This window comes from Neoarius graeffei, chromosome 10 (assembly GCF_027579695.1).
Source record: "Neoarius graeffei isolate fNeoGra1 chromosome 10, fNeoGra1.pri, whole genome shotgun sequence".
Lineage (NCBI taxonomy): Eukaryota > Metazoa > Chordata > Actinopteri > Siluriformes > Ariidae > Neoarius > Neoarius graeffei.
Window position 1 is genome coordinate 76624735 of NC_083578.1, and position 14053 is coordinate 76638787.

A 14053-nucleotide genomic window follows, 5' to 3' on the forward strand; every position below is an offset into this window, starting at 1 on the left:
CTGTTCACACGGCACATATTTGCATCGATGCTGCACCGATGTATTTTGTTGCGATATATCTTACACCGGTGTAAATTTTGTGGAGCGTTCACACGTCACAACCCTGCTTACTAGAGAGAAGCGTGTTAGCACCGGTGCAGCCCCACTTGCGGTCACACGGCAGTTTCTGCGACCGTGTTATAGTAGCAAAAACTTTATTACTATCATTTCCTTTGATAGTAATAAAGTTTTGATATAATTTCCTTTTATTATTATCATCATTTCCTATCATTATTACTATCATTTCCGATAGTAATAATGCGGAAATGAAATATGCGCATGCGTGAAAATGTACTTCCTTTTCCCGGTTGTCATGGCATCATCAAGCGCCGGGAAAACAACGTGGATGAAGACACCAGTGTTGCCAGATATTGCTGACTTTTTCCATCCCAAAATATGTTCAAATCCACCAAAATGCACTTAAAACTGACAATCTGGCAACACTGGAAGACACGCAGTTCTGTTGTTGTTGATATTCGCCATTTTGGAAGCGCAAAATACCAGGATGCAAAATTATGCAATGCCCGTATGTAATCAACTCTCCTCACGCGTAGCGAGTCTACCCCTGTAGCGTTCAGACGTCCCATTTTATATCGGTGCTGCCCCGCAAACTAGCATTTACTCCGGAGTAAATTTCTTAAACCACCTCCCGAGCAGGGTTAGATTTGCACCGGTTTAAGCAGCTTTCAGGGGCTACACCGCTATAACTTTGTACCGTGTGAACGCTCTACCGGGGCAGCCCCGGTGCTACACCGGAGTAAAAGTTGCCGTGTGAACACCCCTAATGAAGAAGCGAGTGTGACAGTCAAAGTGTCCAGAAGAACTGCGGCTGGTTCTGTAAGATGCTCAGTAAAACCTACAGCTCATTTCCTTATTGCATTGGCATCCTTCTGTCTCGAGGAACAATGGAGTTTTGTGCCTTAAAGTTAGTCTATGATGGAATTGCAGCGCCGGCTGTGGCTGTAGAGCCCTATCCTGGATCGGCAGGTCCTGTTGCAAGTACCACAGGTAAAGACGGTGTCGTCCGAATGCGCCGACTCTGCTCGCTCACGTCTTCGTGCTCTTTTCTCCTCCCACTGCTCCTCTCTCCTCCGCTCTGACGTCTCAACAGCAAGTTTCCAAGCATTACGGTTTATTGCCACTGCTTCAAAGCCTGCTGGTTCAATGCCACCCGCTTTGAGGTCCCGCTTGCACACATCTTTGTAGCGGAGTGTGGGTCTTCCTGTAGGTCTAGAGACAGTGGTAAGCTCACCGTACAAGATGTCTGAGAATTCTGCCATCTTGCATGCGGGTGACATGGCCGAGCCAACGCAAGCGTCTCTTTGTGAGCAGGGCAAACATGCTGAGAGTTCCCGCCCGTGCCAAGACATCCTTGTTGGGAATGTGGTCCTGCCAAGAGATACCAAGAATCCTTCTGAGGCAGCAGAGATGAAAGGTGCTGAGCCTGCATTCCTGGTGGGAGTTAGGGCTGTGCGATGTCCCCTTAATTGGCATCGACGATGTTTACAGTGCAAACATCGTGATGGACGATCATATCGTGGGGAGGGGGGGGGGTGGATTTTAATACCACATTATTAAATATATTATTATTAAAAGTATTAGATACTCATCCGAGGCTTTGGCACGTAAAGAAAAAAAAGCGCGAGGTGATGTGGAACATTTGGCCTTGATAACGGATATGTGGTCCAGCAGCAACATGATGCCCTATATGTCAGCTACCGTACATTATGTGGACCGAGAGTGGGCAATGCAGTCCAAATGCCTGCAGACGAGTTTCATGCCAGAGACACATTCAGCGGACAATTTAGAAGACGCATTGCGTGAGACACTTGCCGAATGGAAAATAGAGGAGAAAAAGATCGCCTGCATAACAACGGGGCGAATATTGTCACAGCCATCAGGCAATTGAAATGGCCGTGGTTAAGTTGTTTTGGGCACAATTTGAACCTGGCCATAACCAACTCGCTTGCGCAACAGAGGGCCAGTACAGACCGAGCGTTTGGAGTTTGCCGAGCAGTCAACACTGCGTTTGCGCACAGCTGGCTTCGGGGAAATGAGCTGCGCCAAGCGCAGGTGGAAATGAACCTCCCCGAGCACTCACTGATCACGGCAAGATATTAATCAGCTCTAACAATGAAAGACTAGTATTCAAACTATGAGAAGAAACTACACTTAAGCTATTACTCATTGTTTATTTACACCATATCAATTGAAGATGCGTTTCGGCCTTTAGTGCGCACTTGAACGCGCTAATTTTTCCAATTTATTAGTGTTTGAATTATTGCACCAGCTTTTCAAATCATTATTTAATTTTTTTTTTTACTGTCCTTACATTTGTCAGAATCACCTTCATTCTTCCATTTGGTTTGACATTATGGCTTAGAGTGGACCATTTTGTGTCTGAAAGTAGGCCTATTTACCAGATTAAAGTTATTTGACTTCTGCCAAAGTCCGCGCTTCACTGCCGTTTGGGGTGCAATATTTCCCGACTAAAGTCGTTAATAGTGGCTATTTGTTTGAACATGACAAATTTTACATTAAAAGTATAGTGTAGGCTAAAAAATGAAGTCAAAATTTATTATTAGTAGCATACTGTATTTGTGTAACCACATGTTATGTTCACTAGCACGTCCCTGCACCATAGCCTACGTGAACAAGCAGTAATAGGATATTACTTTATAATGATTTCTATAATTATGTATTTATAATTATATGTTATATAATATATTTACATATTAAACAAAACTAACTAACTAAACTAACAAAAAACTACCGTATTTTCTGGACTATAGAGCGCACCTGTATATAAGCCGCATCCGCTCCATTTTTAAAAAAAATTTTTTAAAAAAAAGATATACAAGCCGCACCGGGCTATAAGCCGCAGATATCCATGTTGAAAAATGAGATATTTACTGCATGTACAGAACGATTTTGTACTGTAAATGTACATGTATGTACCTGAACAGATTCTTTCCGAACAGTGCCTTTTAACACGGCAGCAACTTTGCTGATTAAAACGGAACAGAACCAAGAGAAAATAACCGGTATTTATTTACCTTCATTTCTCCTGTGTTTGAAACCACAAGTCACTTTAATCATCTTCGCTGGATTTGAAAATAATTACCAGTTAGTAATTTGTCGTGCGTGTTCTATCTGCTAAAGATCTGCTAATTCTTCTTTGCATTGATTTTTCGTCTATCTTATTTTTGATTCTACTTCCGGTTAGAGCGCCCCTAGCGGTGGAAGAAAAATCCACAGGATAGCCGCACCTTTGTATAAGCCGCATGGTTCAAAACCTAGGAAAAAAGTAGCGGCTTATAGTCCAGAAAATACTTTTTAGGTTAAATAGGCCCAGATGATACCGCATATGCATGATTATGACAGGAGGGGGCGTGGTATCACGACGGTGGCTCTCCATCGTGATGGATGACGGCATCGTCTATCGGCACAGCCCTAGCGGGAGTATAGGGTCCAGCTCTCGCTACCATACAGCAGTGCGCTCAGCACACAGGCTTGATACACTTTGATCTTTGCATTAATGGTGAGCATGGAGTTTTCCCCACACTCTCTTTGACAGGCTGCTGAAGCCTTCCCGATTCTAGCGTTCAGCTCTGTGTCTAGGTTGAGACTGCTAGAAATGATGGAGCCAAGGTAGGTGAAATCCTCCACCACGTCTAGAGTGCAGTCGCCGATGGAGATGCAGGGTGCGGAGATGACATCTTGGCCAAGGACGTTCGTTTTCTTTATACTTAGTGCAAGTTCTGTAAGATGCTCAGTAAAACCTACAGCTCATTTCCTTATAAAACTGTACTAATTATACCCGAAACATTACATGACAGGCATTCAGCAGACGCTCTTATCCAGAGCAACGTACAACATACCCAGAGCAGTCTGGAGAACAGTTGAGGGTTAAGTACCTTGCTCAAGAGCACTTCAGCCGTTCCTGCTGGTCTAGGGAATCGAACCGTCAACCTTTTGGTCCCAAAGCTGCTTCTCTAACCATGAGACCATGGCTTCCCCTACTATTTTTTTTTTAAGCAAAGGGTCGTCTCACAACAAAAGCCTAGGTCAAAACCGGACGTACGATTTTTTGGCCGTGCGATTTTTGGCGTTTCCCAAATCGCTGCGGTTTTTTTTGTTCGTGGAGAAAGACGCACATTGGCCGTAAGTTTGTCTTGCAACCTGAAAAAAACGTAAGCGCCCATAGAGTTTGTTTGACATGACAAAGAACCTCTGCGGCCGGTCTGTGGCCAGTCTTCGGCTCGAAAATCAGCACGTCACACGCGCGCCCTCCGTGCATTTCACGCGCGCCTTCCATGCGTTTTTTTACACGTAGACCGGCCGTAGGAGCACGTACGGCCGGTTGTGACCGAGGCTAAATACTGACTGTTTCATTTATTATGGCTTACTGCTGTTTACAGTAATTTTTAAGCCATTTTTGGTCTCCAGCATTTCTTTACATGTGCCTCAGACTTTTGCACAGTACTGAAGGCAGAAGAGGGCAGATAGTGCTTGCTTCACTTGCCTCAAAGGAAGTCCGTGTTACCAACCTTCACCCTCTCTGGTTAGTAGCTTTCATGTGACAGGGCAGAGCTGGGTGGTGGGTACGGATCAGCCAAGACTACAACCCCGATTCCAAAAAAGTTGGGACAAAGTACAAATTGTAAATAAAAACGGAATGCAATAATTTACAAACCTCAAAAACTGATATTGTATTCACAATAGAACATAGACAACATATCAAATGTCGAAAGTGAGACATTTTGAAATTTCATGCCAAATATTGGCTCATTTGAAATTTCATGACAGCAACACATCTCAAAAAAGTTGGGACAGGGGCAATAAGAGGCTGGAAAAGTTAAAGGTACAAAAAAGGAACAGCTGGAGGACCAAATTGCAACTCATTAGGTCAATTGGCAATAGGTCATTAACATGACTGGGTATAAAAAGAGCATCTTGGAGTGGCAGCGGCTCTCAGAAGTAAAGATGGGAAGAGGATCACCAATCCCCCTCATTCTGCGCTGACAAATAGTGGAGCAATATCAGAAAGGAGTTCGACAGTGTAAAATTGCAAAGAGTTTGAACATATCATCATTTACAGCGCATAATATCATCAAAAGATTCAGAGGATCTGGAAGAATCTCTGTGCGTAAGGGTCAAGGCCGGAAAACCATACTGGGTGCCTGTGATCTTCGGGCCCTGAGACGGCACTGCATCACATACAGGCATGCTTCTGTATTGGAAATCACAAAATGGGCTCAGGAATATTTCCAGAGAACATTATCTGTGAACACAATTCACCGTGCCATCCGCTGTTGCCAGCTAAAACTCTATAGTTCAAAGAAGAAGCCGTAACTAAACATGATCCAGAAGCGCAGACGTCTTCTTTGGGCCAAGGCTCATTTAAAATGGACTGTGGCAAAGTGGAAAACTGTTCTGTGGTCAGACGAATCAAAATTTGAAGTTCTTTATGGAAATCAGGGACACCGTGTCATTCGGACTAAAGAGGAGAAGGACGACCCAAGTCGTTATCAGCGCTCAGTTCAGAAGCCTGCATCTCTGATGGTATGGGGTTGCATTAGTGCGTGTGGCATGAGCAGCTTACACATCTGGAAAGACACCATCAATGCTGAAAGGTATATCCGGGTTCTAGAGCAACATATGCTCCCATCCAGACGACGTCTCTTTCAGGGAAGACCTTGCATTTTCCAACATGGCAATGCCAAACCACATACTGCATCAATTACAGCATCATGGCTGCATAGAAGAAGGGTCCGGGTACTGAACTGGCCAGCCTGCAGTCCAGATCTTTCACCCATAGAAAACATTTGGCGCATCATAAAACGGAAGATAGGACAAAAAAGACCTAAGACAGTTGAGCAACTAGAATCCTACATTAGACAAGAATGGGTTAACATTCCTATCCCTAAACTTGGCCAACTTGTCTCCTCAGTCCCCAGACGTTTACAGACTGTTGTAAAGAGAAAAGGGGATGTCTCATAGTGGTAAACATGGCCTTGTCCCAACTTTTTTGAGATGTGGTGTTGTCATGAAATTTAAAAATCACCTAATTTTTCTCTTTAAATGATACATTTTCTCAGTTTAAACATTTGATATGTCATCTATGTTCTATTCTGAATAAAATATGGAATTTTGAAACTTCCACATCATTGCATTCCGTTTTTATTTACAATTTGTACTTTGTCCCAACTTTTTTGGAATCGGGGTTGTACATTAGCAGGGTTTTTTCTAGAAAAATTTAGTACGAGGGCGCTCACCATGGCGAGGGAGCGAAGCGGGGGGAGATGGTGCCGGTTGTCCATCCCTCCCCCGCCGTGCAAAGCCTTTGAAAAATGCTCCAATGGGACATTCTGAGGCTATCTGAGAGGGAAATTTTAACAAATTGTCTGTCAACATTGAAAAAGAAAGAAGTAATCTTCTTCTGCCCCGGACAGTCTTTGGCTTTCTTCCGCTTCGTGCCGCGGGATGACATCTTTAAATGCCCAAGTGTCATCAAAAACAACTCGCGAACTACTTCTCAAAAGCTCCCGCGCTGGTGGGTGAAAGGTCATTCAGTCTCGAGAAATCTCGCTCTACAGGTCAGCTGATCTTGTATGTAACCCATGTCAAATCTCGCGAGAGCAGCCGCGACAAGTAAACAACTAAACAACATGGCGCCTCAGTCTGGAAAACGCCAATTCGGATTGTTTTTGCACCGTCTGGCGGTGTATCTACTATGATTGGAATATTTTTGGAGCAGTTATAACGTGTTTGATGATCAGACACATTGTCACGTAGTGTTGCCGGGATGTTTTCACGGAGTCGGTAAGGGGGCGCACGCCGAGAGTAAGAGGGCGCAGCGCCCCTGTTCCCCCGTTTAGACGAAAGCCTGCATTAGGTAGAAAACCGGGGGGGAGGGGGGGAATCCCCAGTAATTACCTAAAGATATTAATCTAAGCTCACATTTATCGTAGTTAAGTATTGTACATTATTTGAAAAAGCTAAAAACTACAAATCATGATTCATGTATGATCGACTGTGCCGTTCTCAGTCGGCTCGCAGTATAAAACAGCAAAACTAAGTTAGAAACTGAAACTGCTCAGCGAGTTAAATCGAGTGTAAACAGCTCGCTCGAAGTGTCTGCCTCAGCATGTTTAACACAGATCTACACCCCTTTTGAAGAAATAACCAACTCAAACACGGCCACATAAAAGGCTGTAGGTTGTACCTCAGAACTCCTCCTAGCATGTAAACAGAGAGAAGGAGCAGCTTTCACGCTCGGAGTGGCATGATATTTCAGCCTTTTATGCACCTCAGGAACACACACGCACAAAGGAAGAGAGAAGAGGGAAGAGTGTTTGGTCATTCTGTGCAGTCAGATCCTCTTTTGTGAACTGAAATGGTCACAACGGCACGGCTCACTCACACACTCGAGCTGGAACAGGCCACAGCTGAGTTCTGATGAGGCCACTACTGTGAACGAAACCATTTAGGGGAAATTTCCTCAACCCTTTCAAGCGAACTAAGCTGAGGTTAGTGTGGGTGTTCTGTGGAGTTTCAAGTCACAGCCCACACGTAGCACCTTAGAGAACGAGCGCTAAACTAGTAGCATCCCGCACAACACCTCACACCTCAAGTTCTCCACTGCTAAAGGAAATAGAACATCTATACAATAAAAACACACAGATCAGGTCGCGTGAGCGGCAGAAAACGTTTAGTTTTAGTTTTACAATAAGCAGCTAGCGTGGTAGGGAAGTCCCTCTGAAGTGCTCTAGGCCAGAACGTGAACAATTACCTGAAATTGAACACATGACCTTTAGTTCGAGGCCATGAACTAAAACTCTGAACGAGAATCTGCCGAGATCTGTCGTCATAGAACTTTCAGCTGTGACTGTGATACATGACTAACTGTTATTAAACTGGTGAAAAGGGAGGGAAGTTCCCAGCCTTATCACCGATCATTCTGACTGATAAGAGCATTTCGGCGAACAGGTGAAATTACCCACGAAAGCCAACTTCCTCAACGTCTGAGTAAATGGCCAACCCACTAGACGAATGAAAGCAAGAATAAAAAGGAGGAAGAGCTACTTCTGGTATCCAAAAACAGAGGAAGTCATTCAAATACAAACAGATTTGCTTTCATTCAGACGTATGACTCTGTCTTCGACTCTTCTATAAAGATTTTTGGTCTGAAATATATTACGCCCTCACCAGAACTGTTCCTTTAGTCCAAAGTCTCAGACTTGGAGTCACACATTTACACCTAAAATCCTTTTGCAGAGTCTGAACCAGAGAAGATAAAATACACCGTCAATACTTTTTGAAACTACAACCCCGTTTCCAAAAAAAGTTGGGACTCCGTGTCAAACAAATATAAAAACAGAACATGATGATTCGCAAATCATGGAAACCCTACATTTCATTGAACACAGTATGAAGACAACATAAAAAGGTTGAAACTGAGAAATTTTATTGTTGCTTGAAAAGCATACTCATTCTGAATTTTGTCAGCAACACAGTTCAAAAAAATTGGGACAGGGACATGTTTACCACAGTGTTGCATCACCTCTACTTTTAACCACCACCACACTGTAAATGTTTGGGAACTGAAGAGACCAATTGCTGTAGTTTTGAAATTGAAATGTCACATTTTTGCCTAACGCAAGATTTCAGCTGATCAACAGTTCAGGGTTTCCTTTGTCATAGTTTTCATTTAAATAATGTGCCAAACCTTTTCAGTGGGAGACAGGTCTGGACTGCAGACAGGCCAGTTTAGCACCTGGACTCTTACTATGGAACCATGCAGTTTTAATATGTGCAGAAAGCAGTTTGGCATTGTCTTGCTGAAAGAAGGAAGGCCTTCCCTGAAAAAGATTTTGTCTGGATGGCAGCATATTGCTCTGAAACATGGATACATCATTCTGCATTAATGATGCCTTCCCAGATGTACAAGTTACCCGTGTCATATGCACTAATGCCCCCTCATACCATCACGGATGCTGGCTTTTGAACTGTGCACTGATAAGCCAGACGGTCCTTCTCCTCTTTAGCCCGGAGTATGTGGTGCCCATGATTTCTAATTTTGATTCATCAGACCTCAGGACAATTTTCCACTTCACCCCAGTCCATCGTAAAAGAGCTCGGGCCCAGAGAAGGTGGTGGTGTTTCTGGATATATCTGGTTTTAACTTGTATTTGTGGACGCAGTAATGAACTGTTTTCACAGACGATGGGTTTCTGAAGTGTTCCTGAGCCCATACAGTGATTTCCACTACAGACACGTGTCTGCTTTTAATGCAGTGTCTCCTGAGGGCCTGAAGATCACAGGCATCCAGTGTCAGTTTTCAGCCTTGTCTCTTGCATACAGAGATTTCTCCAGATTCTCTGAATCTTTTAATGGATATTATGTACCATAGATGATGTGATCCACAAATTCTTTGGAATTTTACATTGAGGAACGTTATTCTTAAAAATTGTTGCTCTGTTTGCCCACGCAGTCTTTCACAAAGCGGTGAACCCCTCCCCATCTTGAGACTCCGCCTCTCTGGGATGCTTTTTTTTTTATACCCAATCATGCTACTGACCTGTTGCCAATTAACCTAATGAGGGGTTTTTTTTGTAAGCATTAAACAACTTTTCCAGTCTTTTGTTGCCCCTGTCCCAACTTTTCTGTAACGCGCTGCTGACATCAAATTCAAAATGAGCATATATTTTTCACAAAGCAAAATCTCAGTGCCATTTTCAATAAAATATAGGGTTTCCATGATTTGCAAACCATCGCATTCTGTTCTTATTGACATTTTACACAGCATCCCAACTTTTTTGGAAACGGGGTTGCACTTTTGAATCAGTGGCTGGGTTTATTTACTTGGAACCCAATCTTCCAATTATAATTGGTTTCAAAGCCCAAACTGAATAAAAATGCTTCATATAAAAAACATCACTATAAAAAGGCCCCAAATGACTGAAATTTCAATCGGTTTCAGAGGGGTAGTTTAACCCTTTTCGTAAACCAAATTTAAAATAAATATTATTTCTATGTCAGCCATGTAAACACTCAAACAGATTACCTTCTGCACCTGTAACCTTCTGTGTACGTTCAGTACACCTTTGCGTAGTCATGACGTCTGGGTGCTTTGTTTGTAATCTCTCAGTAACAGAGCGCGTGACGTCAAACAGTGCTTCCAGAAGTATAAGACAACTGTAATTACTCTTAAAATAAAGTACCAAGATAAATTCTCTCGTAACAGGCAGCAAAACATATGGCTCTGTCCAGGATGGCATTTCGAAACAAATTACCTTGTCCTCGCCTTCTGTTCAGGACGTCTACGAGGAGAAGGATTCTTTCCAACCGGTGCTGAAATAAACTAAAGAAAGATGATAAGATTGGGTAAAATTCTCGCCATGTCCATCTTTGTGAAGGAGAGGAATCTAGCTATGCGAGACCGTACCCATGTCAAATTTTATTCCGATTGTACACACACTGGGGGCATTTATTAATTTCCCTGAGGGAACCCGCCCAAAGGGATCAATAAAAGTTCTCTCTCTTTCATGTAAACGGTACATTCAGAATCGCCAATTGGAATGAACTTATTTTGAATATAATACAAACAATATATGCATGTAAACACAGCCAATATTTCTGATTTGTTGGCTGTTTGGTTACACGCTGTTCAAAAAACCAAAACAAAAAGGAAAAAAAAAAAGGCCGAAAATGTACCTTTATTCACTGGTCAGATTTATGGCAAGAACAGCTGTATCAAAGTACAATGCCGAGTGTGTGTAGAAATCACAAAGATCACCCAAGTACAGAACGTGCAGTCTGCGCTTAAGATATTTATTGTATCCATCACTTATTTTCTCTTTTGGGTTGCTGGTCCAAACTTGCAGAATTCTGGAGCAGCCATGGCCTGAAGGTTAGAGAAGGACTCTTGGGCCCAAACGGTTGCCAGTTCAATTCCCAGGACCAGCAGGAAAAATGTGAATTGAGTGAATGAACAGCACTTTCCTTCTCTCCCTCCATATCATGACTGAAGTGCCCTTCAGCAAGGCAACTAAACCCCAACTGCTCCCCCAGGCACTGTAGCATAGCTGCCCACTGCTCTGGGTATGTGTGTGTGTGTGCACTCATGCATGTGTTAAATGATTACATGCACATGTGAGAAAGGTTTATTGTGGTTCAGTTCATTAAAAAAAAAAAATCACTATCCAGTTGTAGAATTGAATCGCTTGATTTCTCATTCAAGCTCACTTGGTACCGGACCTCGCTCTTGGACCGGCCGTTTCGGTCCACAATTGAGAGTGATCAGTGCAAATGAAATCCACCAAAAAGAATCAGGCCCTGCCTGGCGCCTTGAACTCTAACAGACTACACAGTGCATACATGAAAGCAAGCTAAAAGAAAGTTGTTCTGGGAAGATTATCAGGAACGGCTGATACTCAGAGCTCCGAATCCGCGTGAGGAATGGAAAAAGGGGATGAGCGCACTCAGAACAAAAAACACTCATAAATTAATATACTCCATGGCCTATCCAACTTGAGCAGGGCTGTACAGGTAATCCTTTCTCTTTCTCTCTGACTCATCCAAGTGTGAAAAAAAGAAAAATGCACCAGGACTCAAAACTAGACTCAGACTTGAGACACAACTCATGGTTTGACTCAGACACATCAATAAAGGTAAAGGTATGTAGAGTATGCTGATGACTCTTCTCTCTTGGGTCAGTTAACGCATCTATCTATCTATCTATCTATCTATCTATCTAAATAGATAAATAAATAAAATAAATAACTTTAAACAGGTAACCTGTTTTGTTTTGTTTTTTAAATCAGAATTTTCTTGCATATTCATTAGAACTTCTTAACCATGAGTTCTTATCAGGCTGAATCCCAAATTGTTCCTTTTACACTATCTAGGCGTCCTATATAAGGGTGTGGAATAACGGCTTATACACTCTGTCTAGTGCACTTTATTTCTAATAAGGTGTCATTTGGGATTCTGAATCAGTCAAGACACTGCAGGAAGTCATTTAGCTCAAATATAATATATAATATAATATAAGCATGTTTAAATGGAAAATATCTGATTTAAAAAAAAAAGTTTGGTACTGGGTAAAAATTATTTTTAAACGGAATAAAGATGTTTATTAAGAGGTTATAGATTCGTTATGTTCATATAACCACAATACTAACCATTAACTAGCAAGTTACTAGTATAGCTGACTAGCTTAATTAAAACAGCTATGCTTTATATATATATATATATATATATATATATATATGGTTGTCATTCATATTCGCTGTGTAAGCTAAGCTAAAGTGAAGGGCCCCGCCGTCCACACCCACCGGCGGAGCGGCTAACCGCTAATGCTAACCAATCAGCGTTTAACCATTGTTGTTCACCCGTCTAACTGTTAACATGAGCCGGGAAGAATAACCAGCTGATAAACCTCTCGTCTTCTGTGTCTCCATGTCTCTCCTGATATTCTGGTTAAAGCTAAAAGCTCTAAAGCTCTCAGACGCTAGCTGTGAGCTCCAGTCTGGTCACATCTCCAGCCAGGTTCTGTCCAAATTCATGAGTTAGCTCACAGCAGGGAAGAATGAGAAACACTCCTACCTTGTTTACTTTCGAGTTTCCCAGACATCTTCCAGATAAATACGGGCTGGATGTTAGATACCGTGTAGATTCTGTGTTATTCCAGCATCCTAGCAGAAGGCAGACGAGTTCCTCGGTGTGTGTCTCATTGAGTGAACGGTTTTGTCCACTGTGTAACCAGAGACTGCAGTGTAAACAGCGCCATCTGGCGGTTGGTATGACGCGCGAATAATATTACAAATATTTTATACCCTCAGGACACATTTTCTCTGCCTGCAAAAAGGTGCAACCATCTCATCTCATCTCATCTCATTATCTCTAGCCGCTTTATCCTGTTCTGGGTCGCAGGCGAGCTGGAGCCTATCCCAGCTGACTACGGGCGAAAGGCGGGGTACACCCTGGACAAGTCGCCAGGTCATCACAGGGCTGACACATAGACACAGACAACCATTCACACTCACATTCACACCTACGGTCAATTTAGAGTCACCAGTTAACCTAACCTGCATGTCTTTGGACTGTGGGGGAAACCGGAGCACCCGGAGGAAACCCGGGCGGACAGCATGCAAACTCCGCACAGAAAGGCCCTCGCCGGCCACGGGGCTTGAACCCGGACCTTCTTGCTGTGAGGCGACGGCGCTAACCACTACACCACCGTGCCGCCCAAGGTGCAATCATTCTCACACAAATACCACCGGTTAATTATCTGACAAATCCTTATCTGACATTCGACAGTCTACCTCCATGCATGCTTTTTGGGAGGGAGGAGGAAACCGGAGAACCCAGAGGAAACCTATTTGGACAGGGACATGCAAAAACTCCACATGGATGGGAAGCTGAGCTCAGGATCACAGCAAAAAGGTCCTGGGTTTCCTCCACAGTCCAAAGACATGCAGGTTAGGCTAATTGGTGACTCTAAATTGACCGTAGGTGTGAATGTGAGTGTGAATGGTTGTGTGTGTCTATGTGTCAGCCCTGTGATGACCTGACGACTTGTCCAGGGTGTACCCCGCCTCTCGCCCTTAGTCAGCTGCGATAGGCTCCAGCTTGCCTGCGACCCTGTAGAACAGGATAAAGCGGCTAGAGATAATGGATGGATGGATAAATATAAATAAAGGGCGGCATGGTGGTGTAGTGGTTAACACTGTCACTTCACAGCAAGAAAGTCCTGGGTTTGAGCCCAGCAGCTGGCGAGGGCCTTTCTGTGTGGAGTTTGCATGTTCTCCCCGTATCTGCGTGGGTTTCCTCCGGGTGCTCCGGTTTCCCCCACAGTCCAAAGACATGCAAGTTAGGCTAATTGGTGGCTCTAAATTGACCGTAGGTGTGAATATGAGTGTGAATGGTTGTCTGTGTCTATGTGTCAGCCCTGTGATGACCTGGCAACTTGTCCAGGGTGTACCCCGCCTTTCGCCCGTAGTCAGCT

The 14053-nt window shown here is 43.4% G+C and overlaps 1 protein-coding gene across 1 annotated transcript in view; it reads right to left on the minus strand.

Annotated features, from left to right (window-relative positions):
- Window positions 1–12778, minus strand: part of rapgef1a (Rap guanine nucleotide exchange factor (GEF) 1a) — a 103748-nt gene extending 90970 nt beyond the window's left edge. The window contains exon 1 of the mRNA XM_060932339.1: window positions 12652–12778. Within this exon, the coding sequence (XP_060788322.1) occupies window positions 12652–12679 (28 nt within the window). The 5' untranslated portion in view covers window positions 12680–12778. The remainder of the gene's footprint in view (window positions 1–12651) is intronic.
- Between the last annotated feature and the right edge of the window lie 1275 nt (window positions 12779–14053).